General features: G+C 43.4%; 1 protein-coding gene across 1 annotated transcript; it reads right to left on the reverse strand.

The window, feature by feature from the left end:
* Nucleotides 1-96: 96 nt before the first annotated feature.
* Nucleotides 97-20,230, reverse strand: LOC121187646 (SH2B adapter protein 2). The gene is made up of 9 exons (XM_041046992.1): nucleotides 19,978-20,230; nucleotides 10,634-11,588; nucleotides 6,810-6,911; nucleotides 6,454-6,545; nucleotides 6,024-6,124; nucleotides 5,760-5,921; nucleotides 5,429-5,628; nucleotides 4,579-4,753; nucleotides 97-3,031 (listed from the first exon to the last, which is right to left on the reverse strand). The coding sequence occupies exons 2-9, from the start codon at nucleotides 11,555-11,557 to the stop codon at nucleotides 2,697-2,699; spliced, it is 2,091 nt and encodes a 696-aa protein (XP_040902926.1). The 5' UTR covers nucleotides 11,558-11,588; nucleotides 19,978-20,230; the 3' UTR covers nucleotides 97-2,696.
* Between the last annotated feature and the right edge of the window lie 228 nt (nucleotides 20,231-20,458).

The following is a 20,458-nucleotide window of genomic DNA, read 5'->3' on the forward strand; positions in this document are numbered from 1 at the left end:
ACTTGTCTGAGCCCTTAATCTCCAGCGTTTCAGCCTGAACCCCCCAGACTGTGACATTTATGAGTGAGTAACTGCAGAAAATGTGCAGTAGTTTGTTCACATTTTATTCACAGAAATATAAAGTAGTATGTCAAGTACATCACTTTGTACAAAATTGCACAGACTCTTCAAAACTCAGTCAGACAACAGAAAACTCAGCTTTAAGAAGTGTTAAGAAAATAAAAGGGAGACAAGCAAATCTGTGATATGTGAGATGGACTGTTGCAACAGACAGGTTCCACTGAGGATGTTTCATCAAGAAGAATCAATCAATTGTACATAAATAAGACTCAATAGGAAAAATGTAATTTACAACGGCTGAGGAATAAATATGTTTCAAAAATAGGATTCAAATTGGCACATAAACTGCTCCATCCGATCCTCGACTGAAATTGAAATTTCACCTTCGAAGCTAAATGGCCATGCTTGACAAGACAGACGCGGAGTCTTGATATGTTTATTCCAACTGAACAAAAGTGTTGCATATGTTTTGAAATACAGTAGCTGCTCGCTTGCAATGATTTGAAGTGTTCTTATGATCTCTGGTGTATCTAACACACTTTAATGGAAAAGTTCAGAATTTTGGGAATTATGATTATGTGTTGTCTTTCTGAGATTTGGATGAGGAGATTGATGGCGCCCTAAACAACATCCACCCACTAGCACCTCTAAAGCTTATTATGTCTGTCAAAACACTGTTTTACAAAAGGTTACACACCGTAGTATTTCTTGGGTACAGTAACTTGAGTTGGCTGCCTGGTGACTGGTGTCGACCAAGAAATAGCCTGGAACATAACCCACTATAAAATGGTGATTTGCCATTTTTACACTTCGATTTTTATACAGACTAAACCAATTAAAGACATGCCTTAACTAGTGAGCTTTAGAGGTGCTGTTGTGTGGATTTTGTTACCTTTGGACAGAGCCAGATGAGCTGTTTCACTATGTTTCCATTCTTCATGATGAGCCTCTGCAGGTCAGCTGGGTACTGGCAGCACTTCTTAATATTTCTAAGTGGTATCAATTATCTCATTTAATATAATTCTTAGCAAAGAGGCAAATTAGCATATTGCCCAAAATGTCTAACTTTTCCTCCAAGAGAATGTTTTCCTGATATTTTGTATTATAGTGAATATTTCGGTGTCAGTTCTTACATCATAAATGTTTGGTGGTGTGAAAATGACATTTTCTTCTGATTTACTACCATAAAAAGCCTTATCTCAGTAATTTGCCGGCATAAAATACATATTTCTACTCAAGCATGGCCATCTAGTACTTCATTTTACAAACTGTACCGTTCCAGTTCACACCCACAAGTTCACCTGCAGGCCACACAAACAGCACACAATACTGCCACCTTTCTAAAAAAAGTCCCAAGTCCCTCCCCCTGCTGGATTTGGTATAATAATATCTTCAAGGCATTACTTCAAAGTGAACTCCTATATTAACAGCATATCTAATCTACAGGTTATCGATATGATGAGCTTGAATACAGAACCACCACCAGACGGAGGGACCCCGAAAACCATGTTTTAGGAACACTACTGTAGCACACTGATCATTGAAAAACATCTGGACTCTAATACACCACCACACACTCATAGAAATAACCCAGTATGACAGCAAAATGGGAGCTACCCTGCCATATTTGTAGAGACTGAACTTGTGTTGTTCATCTTCCATTTCAACATGTGTGTGTGTGTGTGTGTGTGTGTGTGTGTGTGTGTGTGTGTGCTGCACCCACCAATAAAACCGTGAGAAGAAAATCATTTCAGTATGCAGAGATATGCATGTTCAGTATGTTTTAAGCAGAAACAGAGTAAAATAATCACCTGCATTTAATTTTTGGGCTGATGTGAGTATGTCAACATTGTCCTCCCATAGGCAACAGTCTGTTCAAGTCCAAGGTAATTGTCAGGCACTAAGACCTTTTAGGCTGTACACGTTTAGGAAAAACATCTCCGAGCTAACACTAACACACCCATGACTGCTGTACTGATGTTAGTGTTGAGCAGAGACCCAGAGCAGGACTTTGTAGGGAAACCCCCGCAGGGACAGTGAGGATATCCGGGACAGACTCAAAGCAGCTTTACAAACATTAATGGGATGCTCTTGGGAGCTCACAGGAGCTCTGAGGGGAGGGACTGTTTCTTCAGGGTCATTTCAAACTCTCAGTCCTTCAGCAGGGTGGTGACACACGCTCTGCTCCCAGGGAACTGTAGGCAGGGGTGAACAGGAAGTGGTCGGAAGAGGTGAATCAAAGCCACATGACTTAACTGTATGACTTCCTCTTGTTTCTCTGCCCGCACTTATCTTCACCATTCTACCTCTAGGTCTAATCTCCCGCTCCATCTCACCTTCTTCTTTTCTATCTGTAGCCCTCTGTATGTCTGTTTACTCACATCCTTGACAACTGAGTTTGAAACAAAGCCTGAGGGATTTATAAGAGTGGATACACAGCTTGGCATGATCTCACCTCCTTTCTCAAATCAGAGAAACAGGAAACTGCGTTGAAACGAAAACAAACAAAAGACAAACAATGGGAGATCCAGTGATTTGGAACGTTTTCATCATCAGCAGAGCGTCCCATGTCACCTCCAACTTTCTGCTCCTCATCCTGTCCAGAAAATACATGACTGAGCCCTGCTCGTGGCGGTTTAGTAGAAAGAGTACTGGTTCTCCACAGCTCGGGCCCTGCGAGTCCCATCAGAGTCGTGGTAGTCCTCAGATGCACCACTAGAGGCCTCCAGCAGGCGCTCAGAGCTGTTGCTCCGGCTCTGTAACCCACCTCCTACACCTCCTCCGGTACCTGGGTCACTGCGGGAGAGGGAGGGAAGGGCGGTGGGTGAAGAGGAGGTGCTCGAGGAGAGCGGGCCATCAGAAGGAGGTCCTGAAGGTGCTGCAATCCCAGGAGGGTGGAGGACTGACTGGGCTGAATCGGTCCGGCAGCCTGCATCCCTAGGTGGGGTAAGGACTGGAGGCACGGTCACATCTGTAGCAGATTGTGGAGAGAAGAAATAAATCTTTTTAATACAAAGACACATTAATAATATAGACTGATCTGTTCTGCTGATAATTGTTTGTTGGTCTCCAGTGGAGAGCCGTGAGCAAAAAGCTCCTTCATAGAGCAGCATGTAAACACAGGCAGTGTGGGCCTCCTTCATTATCCTTTCTCTTGGTGGGCAATAACACCGACAACACTGGTGCCAAAGACACGCCTGACCAGTGTATCAATAAAGCCTTTTTATGCCCTGAATCAAACCCTCACTCTATGTGCATGTGAGTGAGTGCATGGGTGTGTGTAGGTCCAGCTTTTGGGGAAACAGAGGGCCTCTTTGTGGCCACCAGGGTGGGTTGGGGCCGAAGTCTCGGCCTGCATGCAAAACTCCTGCGGTATAATCGCCCCCTCACTCTCCTGTACAGGAGGACATTCATCCCATGCCAGGAGAGTGGAGGGCAGGAGCAGTGTTACCATGGAGGAGGAGGGAGGAGGAGAGAGGGGGGGCAGGTTCAGTGAGGTTTAGCACTGCTTCCTCCATCTATGTTGACAAACCTGTGCTATATCCCATCAGCAAATCTAACTTTCTGAACGTTTCTAATCGTGCTACACTATTCTTCGGTGACCAGAGGAGCAGTTGTCAAACAGAGACGTTTATTTCTTTGAAACAGCCAGCCAACTGTTTCCAAGCTCTGCAAGTCATAACCAACTGAGTATGAACAACTGAGGCAGCTACAAGATGTAAATGCTAAAACCTAGCGTGACAGTAGCACATTTATAAAAGAGCCATAATGTTGCATAGTAATATCTGGCTTAAGTTTTTAAATATTTACCCCTGAGTGTACTGAACTGAGTAAGGGTATTTTTTATTTCTTATGAATTCAACTTTTCATTTGTAAGAGGGAGGATGTGTTAATTCCTCTTTAAATATTACACAATCTAAAGCAATGCAATAAGAGGTAGAGTTAGACCAATAAATTGGCCACTATTAACTCATTGCAGACATATTGTGTCAGAATATATGTTCACTAATAAGTAAGGAGAAATTACAGAACAGAAGAAATGCAAAAGATGTGTTTGGGAAATAGTAATGGGAAAGTCATTGGAAATATCCTAAAATCATGAAATTTAAATAAGGAATAGGTTTAAGCAAACTGACCAGGCCTTTTTCACATTAAACATGTTGACTTCTCATAGTGGGAAAGTCACAGGTGTTACTAGTAACATTAACAATGGCTCTGTTCTAATCAAGTGTCCCAGTCAAGACATGACAGAGTGACAGTGAGCCAACATGAAAAATACCAGGACCATGAAACTGAAGCAGCTAAATGGAATTCAGCCATCATTTTATTACTCTGTGTGTGTGTGTGAACTGACTGTGCTTCTATCCTCCTCACTCTCCTGTACGTTTTCTTGCAGGACCCTGAACTTAGTCCAAATGGTTTGGATAGCATCCTATCAGGACCTGAGTATGAATGTATGAATGACTTTATGTTTATATGTGAACTGTGAGCAGCTTCAGGTGTGTGTGTGTTTTGAACCTGTGGTGGAGCTTCGCTGCACTTGTACATAGGAGCGCAATGTGATGTCAGCTGAGCCTCCAGATTCCAGGGGGATGGGGTGAGCGTGGAAGTGTCTCAACATGTCCGACACAGTGTGGAACCACAAGTGGTGGACGTGACACTGTCCGTTCTCGTTCACCGACAAGCGCAAATGCTGAGAAGGAGAAGGGGGGGGGTTACAGGAGAGAGACAGGGGAGAGAAAAGTTTGGGAGTCAAAGGGATGAAGGAAAGGTAGAGAGTAAAAGAGAGGGTAGGGAAAGAAAGAGAGCAGAAACAGAAAGACAGATAATTGCAGTGTGAGACACAGTGAACATCTGAAACAGACAGACCAAGACAGAGGTCAGGACATTATCTGAGAGGCGTCTTGCTGTGGGAACAGAGCGACAAGAATGCCAAGGCTGACACCAGAGGAAGAGGCGGCAGCTGACACTTCCTCAACACCGCCGGCTGGCAGGATGCGATGTGCAGGGATCATGTTACATAAGAGAACACAAAACATTGACATTACTGCATCTTTTCCAGGGCCTGAACAACTTGGTCTGCTGTAAGCTGCAGTGGCTGTTTCCCAAATGTCAAGAGAACAAGCTTGAGTGAATTTAACACGGCTGCAGAGCAAGACTGCTGCTGGGAGGAAATCTTTGACATTTTCTGAACTATACATATAAAACAACTGAATATACAAACAAAATAAAACATCAATATAATAACAAAAAACAAATATAATAGTTGGCCACTAATGTACATGTATTCAACACACTAACACCCACTTTTCTCTGAGTTAACTGACACATAACATGATGCTGTGTCTCTCCTCTCTATTTGTCTCACCTTGGCTTTGCCCTGGAAGTTGAAGGTGAGGACGTACTCGCCTGGCCGTGTCTCGCTCTGACGAATCACGAAGAGCCCGTGGCTCCTGGCTCCGCCTGCAAGCACCAGCTGGGCTGCACGCACGCGAGACAGTGTACCATGGAACCACGGGTAACCCGCCAAGCTGGCATCGCCATCTGAGTCTTTCGCTCCTTCACTACCTGAGCAGAGTATCAAACAAACCTTTTTTTTCTCTAGCTGTACTCCTTTTGTGTTTCTTTTCAGGTTTATGGGTGTTCATCAGCTTGGATATTGATTATCTGGAGAGAAAAGCAAATGTATGTGTTATTACCTGCAGAAGAGTTGGAGCCCTGGGCCTCTGGGGACTGGAGGAAGCGCTCTAAAGGCATGTGAGATGGGTGCTGGGTGAATGGGGGTTCCCTGCAACGGACTGAAGGGGCGCTGTAATGCTCTGCTGCTGTAGGACACGACCTCTCCGGGGCACGATACACACCTAAACATGTTTTCGTATATTAACACATTCATCTGGATCAGAAGATTTGATTGTTATGTAACAGTGAGTGCTGCAAAAAAAATGAGAAGAGTCTTTGCTCACCCTCAGACAGCAGCTCACAGCTGCAGGAGGCCACCATGGAGCAGTCCTTGGAGGCCTGACCATGAGGACATGACGCCAGCTCGATGTCATCGCCGCTGTCACTGTACACAAGCAGGCAGGTCAAGAGAACCGCAAGCACGTAACACACAACTCTACACACATCCTCATCTCACAAACATGGAAATAAATAATCCTTCTGTTTACGTCCTGAGCTGCACTGACTAACGTCCACTGACCCAGGAAACTGGGGAGGAATGTCAGTGGTGCAAGCTTACCCTTGTTTATGCTCAAGCAACCTGTCAAAAACTCCACTAATTTGATGATTAATGACTGTATGTGTTACCCCACCCTTCCCCCTTGCCTCTTCCCACCCACCCTTTCCATCTCTCTCCATCTTCAGCCAACAACAAATATTTATTTGGTGGTTTACCCCGGGTCTGTGCAGTCCTGGATGTCAGCAACCCAAGAGTTTTTCTGCAGTGAGTCGATGGTTTCCAGGATGTACTCTCCCCCATTTTCCACCTGTGGAAGCAGCCAAACACTGCGATCACATACTGAGCTCTGTTAAAAAGACCACATCAGGGTCCGCAACAGGGCAAATCCAGTGTTCACTCAGCAAGGGCATGAGCCAGTTCATTTTCCAGCAACCTGTTTTTTTTTTCTCATAAAACTGTCATCAGGTTTTCAAGCTCTATTTAACATGTTGTAAAAATGGGTTATTCCCATCATGCATTTCAATAAATGCAGGTACAGGTGCATGCGGCTGTAAGTTAGTGCAGTTCCTACCTTAAGAACAAAGGTGTTGTCCTTGTCAGGCATCTCCAGTGGCATTGTGGTCCTCACCTCCACGATTGCTGACAGAGGGATGCTCACTTTGGGCTTTGAGGACTAGAACCAACATGCAAACGAACACATACAAGCTCACATTAACTCACAGAGTGAGCTCACATTCACAGTTGTAATATGTTGCAGTTTTCTTCAGTGGTTACCAACAGGTTAGCTGAGACTCTCACAAGGTGCTTAGATAAAGTCTGCGACACCACAGCATGTTTATATCTTCTTTTTCTTACTGTGTGGTTTTGCATCAAACGGCCTCTAAAGATTAATTAAACAGTTTAAAAAGGGAAAGTCTTTGTTTGAACTGGAGTTGGAAGTTGAGTATGCTTTGTATTAAATAATCTCATGCCAAAAATTGCAAACCCTTCATTTAGATGACTGTAGACAATACAAGTGAATGTGCTTCCTGGTGCTTGCAGATCACAGTAAACACATTTAATACGGTAACAACATTGTTTTTATCATTTGTGCTCTAGAAACCAAAAACAGCATCTCTCTCTGGGTGGCATCACTAAAGTTAAATTAAATCCTTCCGGAGGCAACTACACCACTAGTTAAAGTAGAAACCTTATATTTGACTACAAAAAAAGCCTTACATATAGCTTTAAGTTAGTGGTATAGGTTTAAATACTACCTCTTTTTATTTATTTTAGAACATCTTTAGTGTGAAACCCACCCAAGGCTTCAAACTTATCCTTAACACTATAATTATGGGGCAACGTGCAGTCTGAATTATTGGTACAGCCTTGGCAGTAATGAACTACACCTCCTGTCTCAGGAGGAGTAGACATAAGTCATTCAAATAATATAAGGCCAACATTAAAAGAGCAGGGAAGAGTTTACAAAAGATTAAATGATCTGTAAATATAGCTCCACAGCTCCATTTTCATGCAGTCTCTTGTTTCTCACTGCGTTTCTCAATGATTACTCCTGTGGTTGACTAACAAACATAAAACATGAAGAGTTTACATGAGGGTGAACACAGAAAAAAAGCCTGGCCTCAGTTTGCCCTCTGCAGAGAGTTGGATCCAGACGATAATCTTAACAGATCCAAAGAGTGTGTGTGTGTGTGTATGTGTGCGTGCGTGCGTGTGTGCGTGTGTGTGTGTGTGTGTGTAAGTATTTATTTTTGTGTGTGTCAGGAGAGGCAGAGCGAGAAGGAGGCCGACTGATGGTCTGGCAGAGGCTTATCAGTGGATCTGTCTGGAGTAACACTGTTCTCATCTTGATCTGCCTGTGCAGCTGGCTGCCGTCCACGTCCACAATGCTTTTCTCCAGATCAGATGTCAAAAAGAACTTCCTGTTTTAAACCATTTGACCATTTCCTGTACCTCTCTACTGTGGGCAGCACAAGGCCAATGTCAAACCAGTATGAACCAGTGCACATGACACTATGTGCGTAGGAACACATGTAGGAAATGTATTTATAGACAGTGTTAGCTGCAAACAAAATGGAAAATTCCACTTTTAGTGGAATTCTCCATGGGTTCATCACTATGAGCGTTTTATTAATAGGAAAATATTGATTAGTGCAGCTTTAAATTTGATATTTCAGTGCAAATGAGACGGAAGTCTGAATGATGGATATCTCAGAGCTCAGCAGATAAAACCATAACCATCTGCATGGTTAGATACAAAGCAAGAAAATATTTTTGCAGTTTGGGCGAATCTACCCTGTAAATACATAAAGCTGAAATCTCTAAACAAATGAGAGTTTTGATGGATTTTTTTTTGGAGTAATAAAGGAATCTCTTTCTGGACTGGTATAATGATGAGACTTAAAACTGTCTTTAAAGAGACAAACAACACAGCAACAACATTTCCCAGTCACTCAAAAAAGTAACCACAGTTTGGTTGTTGTGGACACGCAACACTGTGTTCCTGCATTCACAGGAGAAAGGAGAGTCTGAGCTCTGACACAAACAATTTGCTCACAGTAAATGCTGGATTCTGAGTTAAAACAGTGACTGCAATGGGAAAAGTGGTATTTTCTCAGGCAATATTTGAAATTTTGTAAAAACATCCACGGTAATGGATATCAATATATGGAAATAATTAAAACACACCAAAAAACAGAACTGAATATTTAGGTAATTTAGGTATTAGATATTAGATATTTTTACTTGAAGCTGTTTACTTAAAACTGTCCGATGTTATATTTGGGTAACAAACAACTCCGCTGATGTGCTGCTTGTTTGTTACCCAAATATAACAAACAAACAACTCCGCTGATGTGCTGCTTGCATGTTGCTTTGGGTGGTGTGAACCAGAGAGCAGGTCGTCTCAGGGCCTGCTGCTGTGTCATAATGCAGGCAGTTAGCATGCTGCAGTGTGCTGTCTCTGCCACACAGAGCAGCCGGCAGATTGATGACCCTGACAGGGACGGAGCCAGAGCCAGTCAGGCAGGAGTGAGATTTTATGAGTCAGCTTATCTTTCCGACACTGTTGACTCTGCACTGTTATGATTTGTAAGACTTGAATAGGACGGCAGTGATAAAACAACTCAGAGAGTGTCTGCGGGGTAGGCCTGTTGAGATGTGTGTGTTTAATTAATGTGTCATCAAGGCTGTAACTGTTGCTCTGAAGCCTTTCCTAATCTCAGCCCAGTCCGTGGCTGCTAATAATTTTCCCCCATGTGGACGTTAATACAACATAACAGATGAAACTGCTGAAGCACAATTATTAAGTTTCATTTTATATGTTCCCCTTGTGGCTTTCACTGAGTTTGGCAGAGATTCTGAGTGACTCACAAGACTACTTTGGTTCCTATTTTCAGTTTGCCATCGCAGCCAGTTTGCCAAAGACGTGAAACCGATCAATACTTATTTTTTGCGCATGAAAGGGAAACTTTGTGATGCCTTACTCTTACAGAAATCAATGCAACAGCTTCCTCTCTCTCACACAATCTCCGGTTTTCTCAGCCAGCTCCTTCACCCCCACCCCCTCCCACGTCTGCCTCCCACCTGTCCTTACCCCTCTCCCTTGCCCCCACACCCACATCCCCACATTCCCACCAGCCATGATCAAAGAAGAGTGGCAGATTTACACACACTCAGCTGCGCTGCCTCACGGCCTTCTTAAGGTCAGTGGCAATGATCTCGAAATCCCATACAGACAAATGTGAAGTGTGCATGCATGCTTGTGAGTGTGTGTGTGTGTGTGTGTGTTTAGTTCGACTTCAGGCTGTGTCACTCAGGGTCAGAAGAGCTAGAATATCAGGCTGAATTTGTATCTGGGATCCATGTAGGGAAGCAACTAATGATTATTTTCATTATTGATTCACGGGCCGATTCTCATTTCAACTCATCTAACCTTCAACTGGACTCGTCAAGAAACATGTACATGTGCTTGTCCTCCTGCTTTTAAACACTGGCTGGACAAAATTACTTCTTCACCAAACCTTGAATAATTCCTATTAATTATTGTAATAGATCGGGCTATGGTGAAAGGTTAAACGAGATTCAGGATTTGTTAATGGTGAGGATGAAGAGACATAACTAAAATAACACTGACTTGGTTTTGCATCTCAAAGTCTGGAAAATTAAAATGTGCATTTTTACTATTCTAGACATTCAAAACAATTAATTAATTAACAAAGAATATAATCAACAGATTGGCTGATAATGAAAATTGTTAGTTGCTGCTCTACATTAATTCATTAATCGACTAATCATTTCAGAGGTGAATGCATTACTTCATTCATTCATCTTTTCATTCACTCATTCAGTATGTCTTGCCCAACTGCTCCTCCATGTCTGTGTGTGTTTGTGTACCTTGGGTGGTACGTAGAACTCCAGCAGAAACTTTTCCCCTCCTTCCTCCCTCTTCGTCTTCCTCAGCAGCAGGCGGCACTTCTGCCACTGTGCAGCACCCATACAGTTTGTGTCATCAGCCACCATGTACCTCAGCGCTCCCTCCCTCTGGATTTCCAGCAGCTCAGCCTTGTGTCCCTGGGAACCCCTGGGAAGCCGCAGCTTTTGGGACCACTTCTCCCCCCCTGCAGCCTCCCCTCCTCCCCCTCCTCCTCCTGCTCCCCCCCCATTAGCCTTCCTGGCTCCGGAGGGAGCGTCAGGCTCAGGGGAAGCCCGTCGATGCCACATCTCCTTCACCCCGTCCACCACACACAGGCTCATGTTCCTCAGGGAGAAGCCCTTCTTGAAGCGAGCCTTTGGGTGATTGACTGACACGTCCTCTGAGCTGCGGGACTGTCCCAGAGCAGATACCTTGTGGGCCGGCTGGGGGCCTCGGGAGGCAGTGGTGCCACTGCCTCCCCCATCTATCCCTCCCCCTCCGCTGTCCATACTGTCCAAGGATTCACTTGAAGCTCCGGCGTCCTTGCGTCTCTGGTAGAGGTCGTGACCGTAGGATAGTGGGCAGCTCTGGATTCCCAGGAAAGGAACAATGCTGTACTTAGGTGCCGCGTTGGAACCGTCCTCCCCCGGTGAGGATGCCTGGTTCTCCCGGGCCTGGGTCAGCGCTGCAGAGAAGCACTCCAGGAAATGATGAGCAAAGTGTTGTGAGAAGCTGGCATCTGCACCTGGCGAATCGTAACACGGGTTCTCCGACAGGAAGCGCTGGAACTTATCAGCGAAGTCTGCAGCGGAGGCTCGAGCATGGAGCTCACAGAACTCTCGCCAGTCAGGCAGTGGGCACGAGGAGGAGAGCTCCGGGCTACCGGGCACCACCGCTCCGTTCATCACTGGGCCATGCCAACCCACCGAGGAGAGGCTGGAGAGGAGGAAGAGGAGCACGGTGTTATTACAGTGTGCATCATCGCTCTCAGTCATCGCTCTTACAACATCCCCCATCCCTCCAACATCATATATAAAATCTTTTAAGGTGATAACAAGGACCGTAGCTCCCAGGACATTAAGAGTCTAAGTCCCCCCACCCCAACAAAAATGTGACCCAACATCAAAAGTAAAGTCTCAACATTTTCTTGATTATTTAAATTTTGTCTTACATCTCAATCATTAATTGTTCCCAACATGTAGGTATCAGTCCTTAGAAAATCATGTATCTCCAAACCTTCTTATGAGCTACGATAAACAAGGATGTTTTCAGCTTTGTGACAATAAATGTTCAGCATTTTATGTTTATGTGGCCTGAGAAGTTGAAGAATTATTTCAACCCATAAATTTAAATTAATTTAAATCACTAAATTTAGAGATACATAGGTTTCAGTGCATTCATTCTGCACATAGCCAGGAAATCTTATATTTATTTAATGGCCTAAAAGTCTTGAAAAGCATTGGAGTGTAGAGTACAAACTCCCCCCTGGTCTCTAAAGCCCCCAAATTCCCAACATCTGATGCCATGACCTCAGTGGCAAACAACACTTTACTGTGGAGGGAATTAATTTACTTTGAAGAGCCCAAAATCTGTGACAGCTCAAGATTCTGCACAGGATTGGCAATGTCATTGATGGTTTGAAAATGAAATGACTCATCAACAGATTCAATGTGACAACAGATCAGAAAGGACTCATGCAGAAAGCTGGGGTCTACATCAGTTACCAATTGATGGTTTCTGACAAGCACTGATAGGATTGTTTAAATTATCTGTCAGAGCAAGTTAACGGCAACTTGGATTAAACACAAACAGATTGTATGGCTCCTCTTTACGTCCCATCTGTCTCAATCACTGTTGATTTTCTGAATAATAAGTACTTTTTTAAGACCACAGTTTCCTCTTGTCCACTCATGCTTCTATTCCTCAGTTCCTCAGCATGCGTGTGTGTGTTTGTATGACTCAGTCCTCAGCTCTGCCTCCCTCTCTGGCCTGAACAGTGCCAAACCACATCACATCACTGATAAAACTCTTTGCACTTTGGTCTGTGGTGGGGCTCTAACACAGAGCCATACCACCAGCATCAGTAGCAACATCCAAGCAGTTTCCACCCCCCACCTCTCTCTCTCTCTCTCTCTCTCTCTCTCTCTCTCTCTCTCTCTCTCTTCCTCTATCTGCCTCAGCCCATCAGTGACTAATACAGCATCAGTGAATAGCATCAAACAATCAAACACATGTTGGTTTGATTATTATTGTCTGTAAATCATGCAGATAAAAGGATATCGTCTGAGTGGGCAGGCTGGGCAACATACGCACGGGGATGGCCAACACTCCCCAAGCTGTGAAAGCTTATTCTCAGAGCTGCTGGGCTTCTCTTGGCAGTTCGCTCACAATATGCGCTGGGATGTTTGCTTTCTTAAACCACATCACGCGTACATGCATACATTTGCACTGCAGAGTTTCCTGGAATTTCTCCTGCAAGCAGCTTTATTGCCATTTTCAAAAGCATCAGTGTGGGATGTCTTTTTTTATAAAGGATTAGAGCAAAAAAAACTCTCCACTGGAATTAAGTCTGACACACACATTCAACTACAAGCCGCTCTCTCTAACTCTCATTCCCTCTTCCTTTCCCTCTCCCACTGATCTGAAACAAACAATATGGCAGATTTGAGAGAGGATATGATGAGGGAAAGTACACAGGAGTACCAACTCTTTGAAGGACCATCTATTAGTTCATGTGGAAGAGCGAGAAACTCTTGGACGTTGCACAAATCAAAAAAGTACTGTCAATTTATAGTTTGGCATTTTGTTAAACATGCTTCTTTGGTTTATTGTTGAGGGTTAGAAAAGAAGATTGACACCACAACTTGAAAATCCAAATTTGTTCTTATAATGGTATAAAACTTGTCTATAAAGAATCAGAAAATGTTTTAAAACCATTAATAAATCTGTTAGTTACGATTTAAAAACCTTTTACAAAGAGTTCCTTATTTGACAGTGGCACTGAGCTGATAAACGTATGGAACTAAAAGTAAAATCGATTTCCACTTTCATTCATGAATCCATCACTTCATTCATCCAAACATCCATCCATTCATTCAAGCCACGCGAGATTTGTAAGATAAACTGCTAATCACCAAGTGTTGTTGTAATAATTATCTCACTCCCCTTGTAAGTTTGTGTATGTATGTGTGTTGCTGCTGGCTGCAAGGAAGTCAATACCCATTCAGCTATTTAAAAACCTGCACTGGGCCAACTTTCCACTCATTCAGCAGAAAAACAACAGCACACACTGAGGTGCATTTCTCAAACTCATGCCCTTCCGCAGAGATGAGGATGTGCCTCTCGCAATGATACTGAACCGACTGTACGCCGCACCCACACACGCACACACACACACGTTCACTCCCCGAGTCAGCATGAAACTCAAGCCATGAGACGCTGGAGGAAGTGGACAGCATTAGGATTTTCTGAGGCTCAGCAGACTGAAGCGGACAACACACTGCAAAGCGCACAGGGGTATGAATGATTGGCAGAGACAGCGAAAACAAAACTTGTGTATGGGGAATGAATGAAAGAGTGAGCGATGTAGGAGAAAAGAGGAGGGGGATTGTGATTGTTGGTGTGGAAGAACAAAGAGGGGGCATGGTGGAAAATGGCTAAGTACATGTACTCAGGTACTGTACTTAAGTACTATTTTCAAGTACTAGTTTTCACTTTTTGGCTACTTGAACATGCCGTTAAAATGTTTTCTGACAACATATTTAGTTTGTTGTCCACCAAAACATCCGGCCCTGTGTTACAATATCCATCTCTAGTGACCACAGCATTAATAAACTTAGATAATAAATTTTATGGTAATATTTAGGTGTCAGCAGCACTTAGGGAAAGATCATAGTCTGATTAAATACACAAAAAGCTCACGGTGACTTGAGACACAAGAGGTTTATTAACATTTAATCAATCATTCTCTAACCTTAACCAAAGTGTTCATGCTTCCTCATCCTAACCATAGATAAGAGTGTGGATGCCAACCACAGTCTCTGGTGTCAAAGTCCTGAACTTAGTGCATTCACCATCAAGCCCGACCACAAGCCTGTGACATTTGAACGTCAGTAGATAAGCATGTATAGTACTTTCACTGTTTATACTTTAAACCTGCAGTAACAGTTTTTTGGCCATTTGGTTGCAGTGGAAACAATTTGTGAACCCAACAATTGGGTCTGAAGGATCTCGTTTGGGTCACGATTGGGTCACGTTTCTTGTCACCGGATGAATATGATTCTCCTTTTAGCTCTGTTTTTGGTCTCTACCAGCTCCTATATCTGGCTCTTTCACTGCTAAATGCTCCACCGTGTTCACCTGTTGGTGTCTAACTGTGTCTATCTGATGTTTGGTGCTGAACATGTAGTAGTTTTTAGAGCCCACTGAAAAAAGCAACCTGCTGAGGCTGAAAATAATGCTATGAGAATGGTCAGCGTGAACCAAAAGAGTAAAGTTGAGGCCAGAAAAGCTAAACAGTGAGCTGAATCTAACTATAAAGTACCGTAAAGCTGAGGGGAGCAGCATTTTCAGGAGCTTCAGGTTTATTACAACAAATGAAACCTTTCATGATGTTTTCACATTTCGTCATTTGACACATTTTTATTAAGTACATTTCAGTCTAAATACTTGTGCTTTAACTTAAGATTTTGATTTTGAATCGAGGATATATAGGATAATATAGAATTTTTACATTCTTGCAATGGTACTTTTACTTAGGTAAAGGATCTAAGTACTTCCTCCACCACTGGAGGGGGGCATGTTTTTGCTCTATAGGCCAGCTGCTAAAACAATCAGTGGACTGTGTGGAGGTGGAAGAGACAAGGGGAACATAAAGAAAGGGAGACACAGTGTAGGATGAGGGGGAGCAGAGGCACCATGTAGATTCTCACAAGGCCCATGGTCCACAGGTCCATCAAGGAGAGTCAAGGGGAATCTAAAATGTTTACCTCCATCCTTCAGGCCTCAGAAGCCTTTCTCCTTCCTGTATCTCTTCCCTATCTGTTGTAAAAATCTACCACTACTGTGCCCCTTCCTCCTCCTGCTTCTTCTTTACCCCGGGGAGCAGGGCTGATATCTCTGTCAGATGGTTGGGAGTTCTGTCTGTAACAGTAAACTGACTGGGGAGGAGAGGAAAGAGACATTACCGTGCAGGGAGAAGAGATCAACTGCAGCCTGCAAAACACATCGTACAAGATCTGTTCACTTCATGTACTTTGTGCGGCCCTCACAGGACTGAGCTGTGCAGAGCCAGGAATTACATATGCCTGATTAATACTGTGGTGTTGTGGGTAGTAATGTGGAGCTACTGAGGAAATGATATTCTGGCCAAGAATAACGGATGTACAAGGATTTGTGTTTTTAAATACCTCTGCGTACTTGTAAACACTGCACATGTAGTTTAACAGACTCCTATATCCTAACGCACAAACACACACACGTTGCTGCAAGCAGTTTCATGCCAGCAGCAAGCCCTCAGTGATTGGCTGATGAGGATGATTGGTGATGTTGTGCTCCCACCCCAGGGAGTTTGGGCCCAGCCATGTTTTCTAAGATTAGCCTGCTCCACAGCACAGCACACAGCTGGCAGCACACTCAGTACAGTACAGCGCTGTACATACACATCCTCGACTCTATGTGAATCCATTAATTATGTGCTCTTGTTTAATATGTAAATATTGCAGCAGTTAGATGTGGACTGAGGACAACTCTGGACATAACGTCTGTCATGTTTGTTTTACACAATAGATGTAGATCAACTAAAAAAAAAATGCTACTGTATTTATACTGGGTGCATAATGAGATTTTCACATACTGTCCATGCATGTCTAAATTAATGTATAATAAGTAGCTGAAGTTGTAAAATTGCCAAAAATGTTGACATTTTATAGCTCAAATTAACAATTGATTCATCAAGAAAATAACCACTGTTACCCAATACAACGGGCTGAGAATGAGTGCTATTTTCAATGTTACTGTTGGCTTATTTACCCAAACTAAAATATAGTATGCTTGTGAACTGCTATACTATACTATACTGCAATACTACTACGTCTTATTACTAATAATTAATTAAGTACTCTAATATGTGTATCCTGTGCAGTTGTGAACATCATATGCACGTTATTTTGTTGATAGTGGTATACACACACACACACACACAGTAACATAAAACACCTAGTTATATTGGGTAAAGTTAACCTAGTTTTGCATTTGTGTTATACTGACATTTAGCACCTCACAATACAAGCTCATGACAAATGCAAAAACCAAAATTAAGACTCCATTTGCAGCATAGAAGCAGGCGACAGATGAAGATATCAGCATGAATGTGATGTCTGTTTGGTTTTATTGCTGCGCTGAAGGAGGGCAGAAACAAAAGCAGACACTGACACAGGCAGGAAGTCACACTGACAAAAACTGACTCACCTGAAGAAGTCAAAAGACAGATTATCACAGCAGACATCCAGGTGTGAGTGTGTGAGGGCATAAAGAAGGAAACTATGTAAACCAGCTTTATCACTGAATGAAAAAAAAGAAGGGTAGTAGTGGAAGGAAAAGCAGAGGAGATGTAGACACAAGATAAAAAAAAATCCCAGGAGGGAGAGACTGAAGATAGAGAAGCACAATGAGGGAAGAGGATCAGATGCTGTAGTGGGAGAAAGAGCAGAAATAGGGGTCAGCAGTAACAGACCCCCACCTTCACCCACTTCTGTCTACATTTTTTTGTGATCTGTCCACTTCAGAACAGCCCGTCAGTGACCTTTAACCCATGCTCTGATAACCTCGTCCCTCCCTAATGCGACTGAGTGTCGTCTGCAGAGTTTCCATCAGCCCCAACATGACACAGGACCACCAGAGAGGAGAGTGTCTACGTCAGCTGTGAGACCAAATGGCTGATGTCCACACAGACAGATATTATGAAAGGTATACAGTCCTCGACCAGACACTGACACACCCAGCTGCATAAAGCTACCTGTGTGTGAGTGTGCAGATGCAGACAGATGCAACCAGAGATGTTGAGAAGAAGATGGAGCACAGACATTCCTGATCACCAAACTGTAACTGCACACAAACAAACTCAACACTGCTCACCAGGCTATGTGATGCTGTAGATAGCAAGACCTCATCACACAGATATTAAACACATTAATTAGCGTGTCCTCCACCAGCAGGTTCTCCCTCTCTCTCTCATACTTTCTCTGGCAAAGCAGTGACAATGTAAATATTGAGTGAGCTCAGGCATCCATATGGCAGCCAGTGATAAAGGACAGAGCGCGTGGGAGACGCACATACCGCCACTGACTTCCATTTCCTGTCTCTCACCCACCAGGTCTAACTAATTTCACAGATGACCACAGGCCTCTCACAGAGACGTGTGTATGAGCAGCAAGTGTGTCTCTTACTGGAATAGATGGGTTTTTAATTCGGTATAACAGACTGAAGCTGGTGCAAAAAAAAAAAAAAAACAGCCTGATGAGGGTACCATCAGGGGATGGACACAACGGCAAACAACAGTTTTTATTACCATTCAGTCAATTATTATGTATGTGATCAACTTAGACCAGAACGTAATAAATTATTAAACATAGCAGCAATAAGCGAGACAATGTTCAGTGTGCAAGTTTTTTCATTCTTAATCAAGTTGTGCTTCCCTCAGACGCACTTGTCACATGTTCAGCTGTGCAGAGACTTTCTCAGTATTTTAAGTCTTTAAATTTTTAGAAAATAGCAAAAGATTTCCAAAAGTCCAACCGACGAAAAGCAAAGATGTTCAGTTTAGAATCACATAAGACAAAGAAAAGTAGTAAATCCTCTCAACTGCAAAGCTGGAAGAAAGGAGTGTTTGGCTTATTAGTAATTTTTGTGAGATTCATTATAATAACAGTTACTGATCAGATAACATGAGTTCTATAGTCTAGCCTGGGCAGTATGTATCTCTTGGCTGGGATCAACGGTGAAAAGCTAAACTTCTTTGTAAAATTAGATTTTACCTTAATACTACAGCAAAATAGCATCCTTGTTACAATAGTTATAGAAAATGGTAAATAAACACAACATAATAAGTTACCTAAGTTTAGGCAATTAAAATCACAGTTTCAAATTTGATTAGGTATAAAACCATAACATAGAGGCAGAGATGCAACGTTATATAAGTATTATAAGAATATTATGGGGATGTAAAAACCTACAGTATGTGACATGTCTTTTTTACAGTGATGTATTGGATTGTATTATACTGTAAAGTGTTCTTGTTATTCTGTCCACCCCCCGCAGAGTACATCCACCTACCATATGAGCTTGCCTCAGCTCTGAAAAGCTTAACTTTTAGTGAAGGATTTTGTGCATAGATGGATTCTGTTTAAGTATGAAAGCAAAACCACAGCCCTATTAGAATATCACAGAATTTGCAATAGACCCAGCGCAGCCCCATAGGAGTATTATCAAAATATCACTGTGATGTAAAAGCCTTTATAACAGCAGGACTGCATCCTCTTAAAATCATTCTTATTAAGCTTCATATTATCTGACTGTCTCGTGTAGCGTATAAAAAGATACATGAGAGAAAGTCAATAGCAGGCCTAAAACAGGCCTACTGCAGGCCCGGAGAGCCTATTTAAAGCCAACAGTGGATCGTTGTGCAGGCTGCGCTCTGGACTTCATGAATGGGAATCGGCAGCAGCCTCCTGCTGAATGGCTGACAGATACAGGTCCAGAAAGAAGGCGATGAATGGGAGCCTGCGTGCGGAGTCACGAGTCGGTACACTCATTTTGGATCATGCCGAGCGGGCCTACACATCCCATCAGATCACATCACATCAGGCCCCTGAGCCGTCCGGTGACTGACCAGACTTTACTCCCTCAAGGCTATTAAATGGATTATCGGAAAAGCCCCTTTACACCGCGACCCCCTCCCTCCCACCCCCCAAGTCCAGGAAGCCTCATCCACAGTCTCTGCGCTCAAGGAGCTAAAAACGAACCGCTATGATCAGCCGACCGCACTTGTTCTCCACCATCAAAAACCGATGCTGAACGCAGGACTCATCTCGGAGGCTGACGGTGGGGATGGAACAGGCTTTAACACCAAAACACAGCAGCCTCCTCTCCAGCCTCAGCACCTGGAGGTTTGTTGTTGTTATCCCCAACAAACCACCACGCCGCTGCTGCCTTTCTCCTCACATCATCAGCACATTATGAAGAGACTCAGCATAATATGTCTAATCACACGCCGTCGGGATGATGATCCAGACGCGCTGAATAAGAAATAAAACGCAGCAGCTCTCACCTCAATACAGGACTGGGTTCATGACGGTGGAGCCTCAGAGACGAGCCTGGCTTTGCTGTGAAGATTTTCACTTCTCAGGATCAAACATGGTTTATTTCCTCTTCATCGGATGTTGCCCCCTCCGGTTTATACGAGCTCACAGCCGGACAGCTCTCCCTCCATCTCTCCGCTCGACGCACTGTGCTCCTGTACCCTCTGCTCTGCCGTCCACAGACCACCGACAAGCCGGAGACAATCACAAAACTACACTGCTTCCGGCCTATACTTTCAGAATAAAGCCCCAAGTTGCTGATCAAATGCTTTATCAGCTAATTTTGCCTTGAAGAGAGGCGATGCATCAAATCCATGGTGCTCACATGATGCTTATCGTTGCATATTTCTAAATGATGTTGTCTGTCACGAGAATACCACCATCTAACGCGCGCACACAGAGAAACAGAAACTTTTGGGGCCTGGTGATGTTTTTCCACACTGTGTTCTG

This window comes from Toxotes jaculatrix, chromosome 9 (genome assembly GCF_017976425.1).
Source record: "Toxotes jaculatrix isolate fToxJac2 chromosome 9, fToxJac2.pri, whole genome shotgun sequence".
NCBI lineage: Eukaryota > Metazoa > Chordata > Actinopteri > Toxotidae > Toxotes > Toxotes jaculatrix.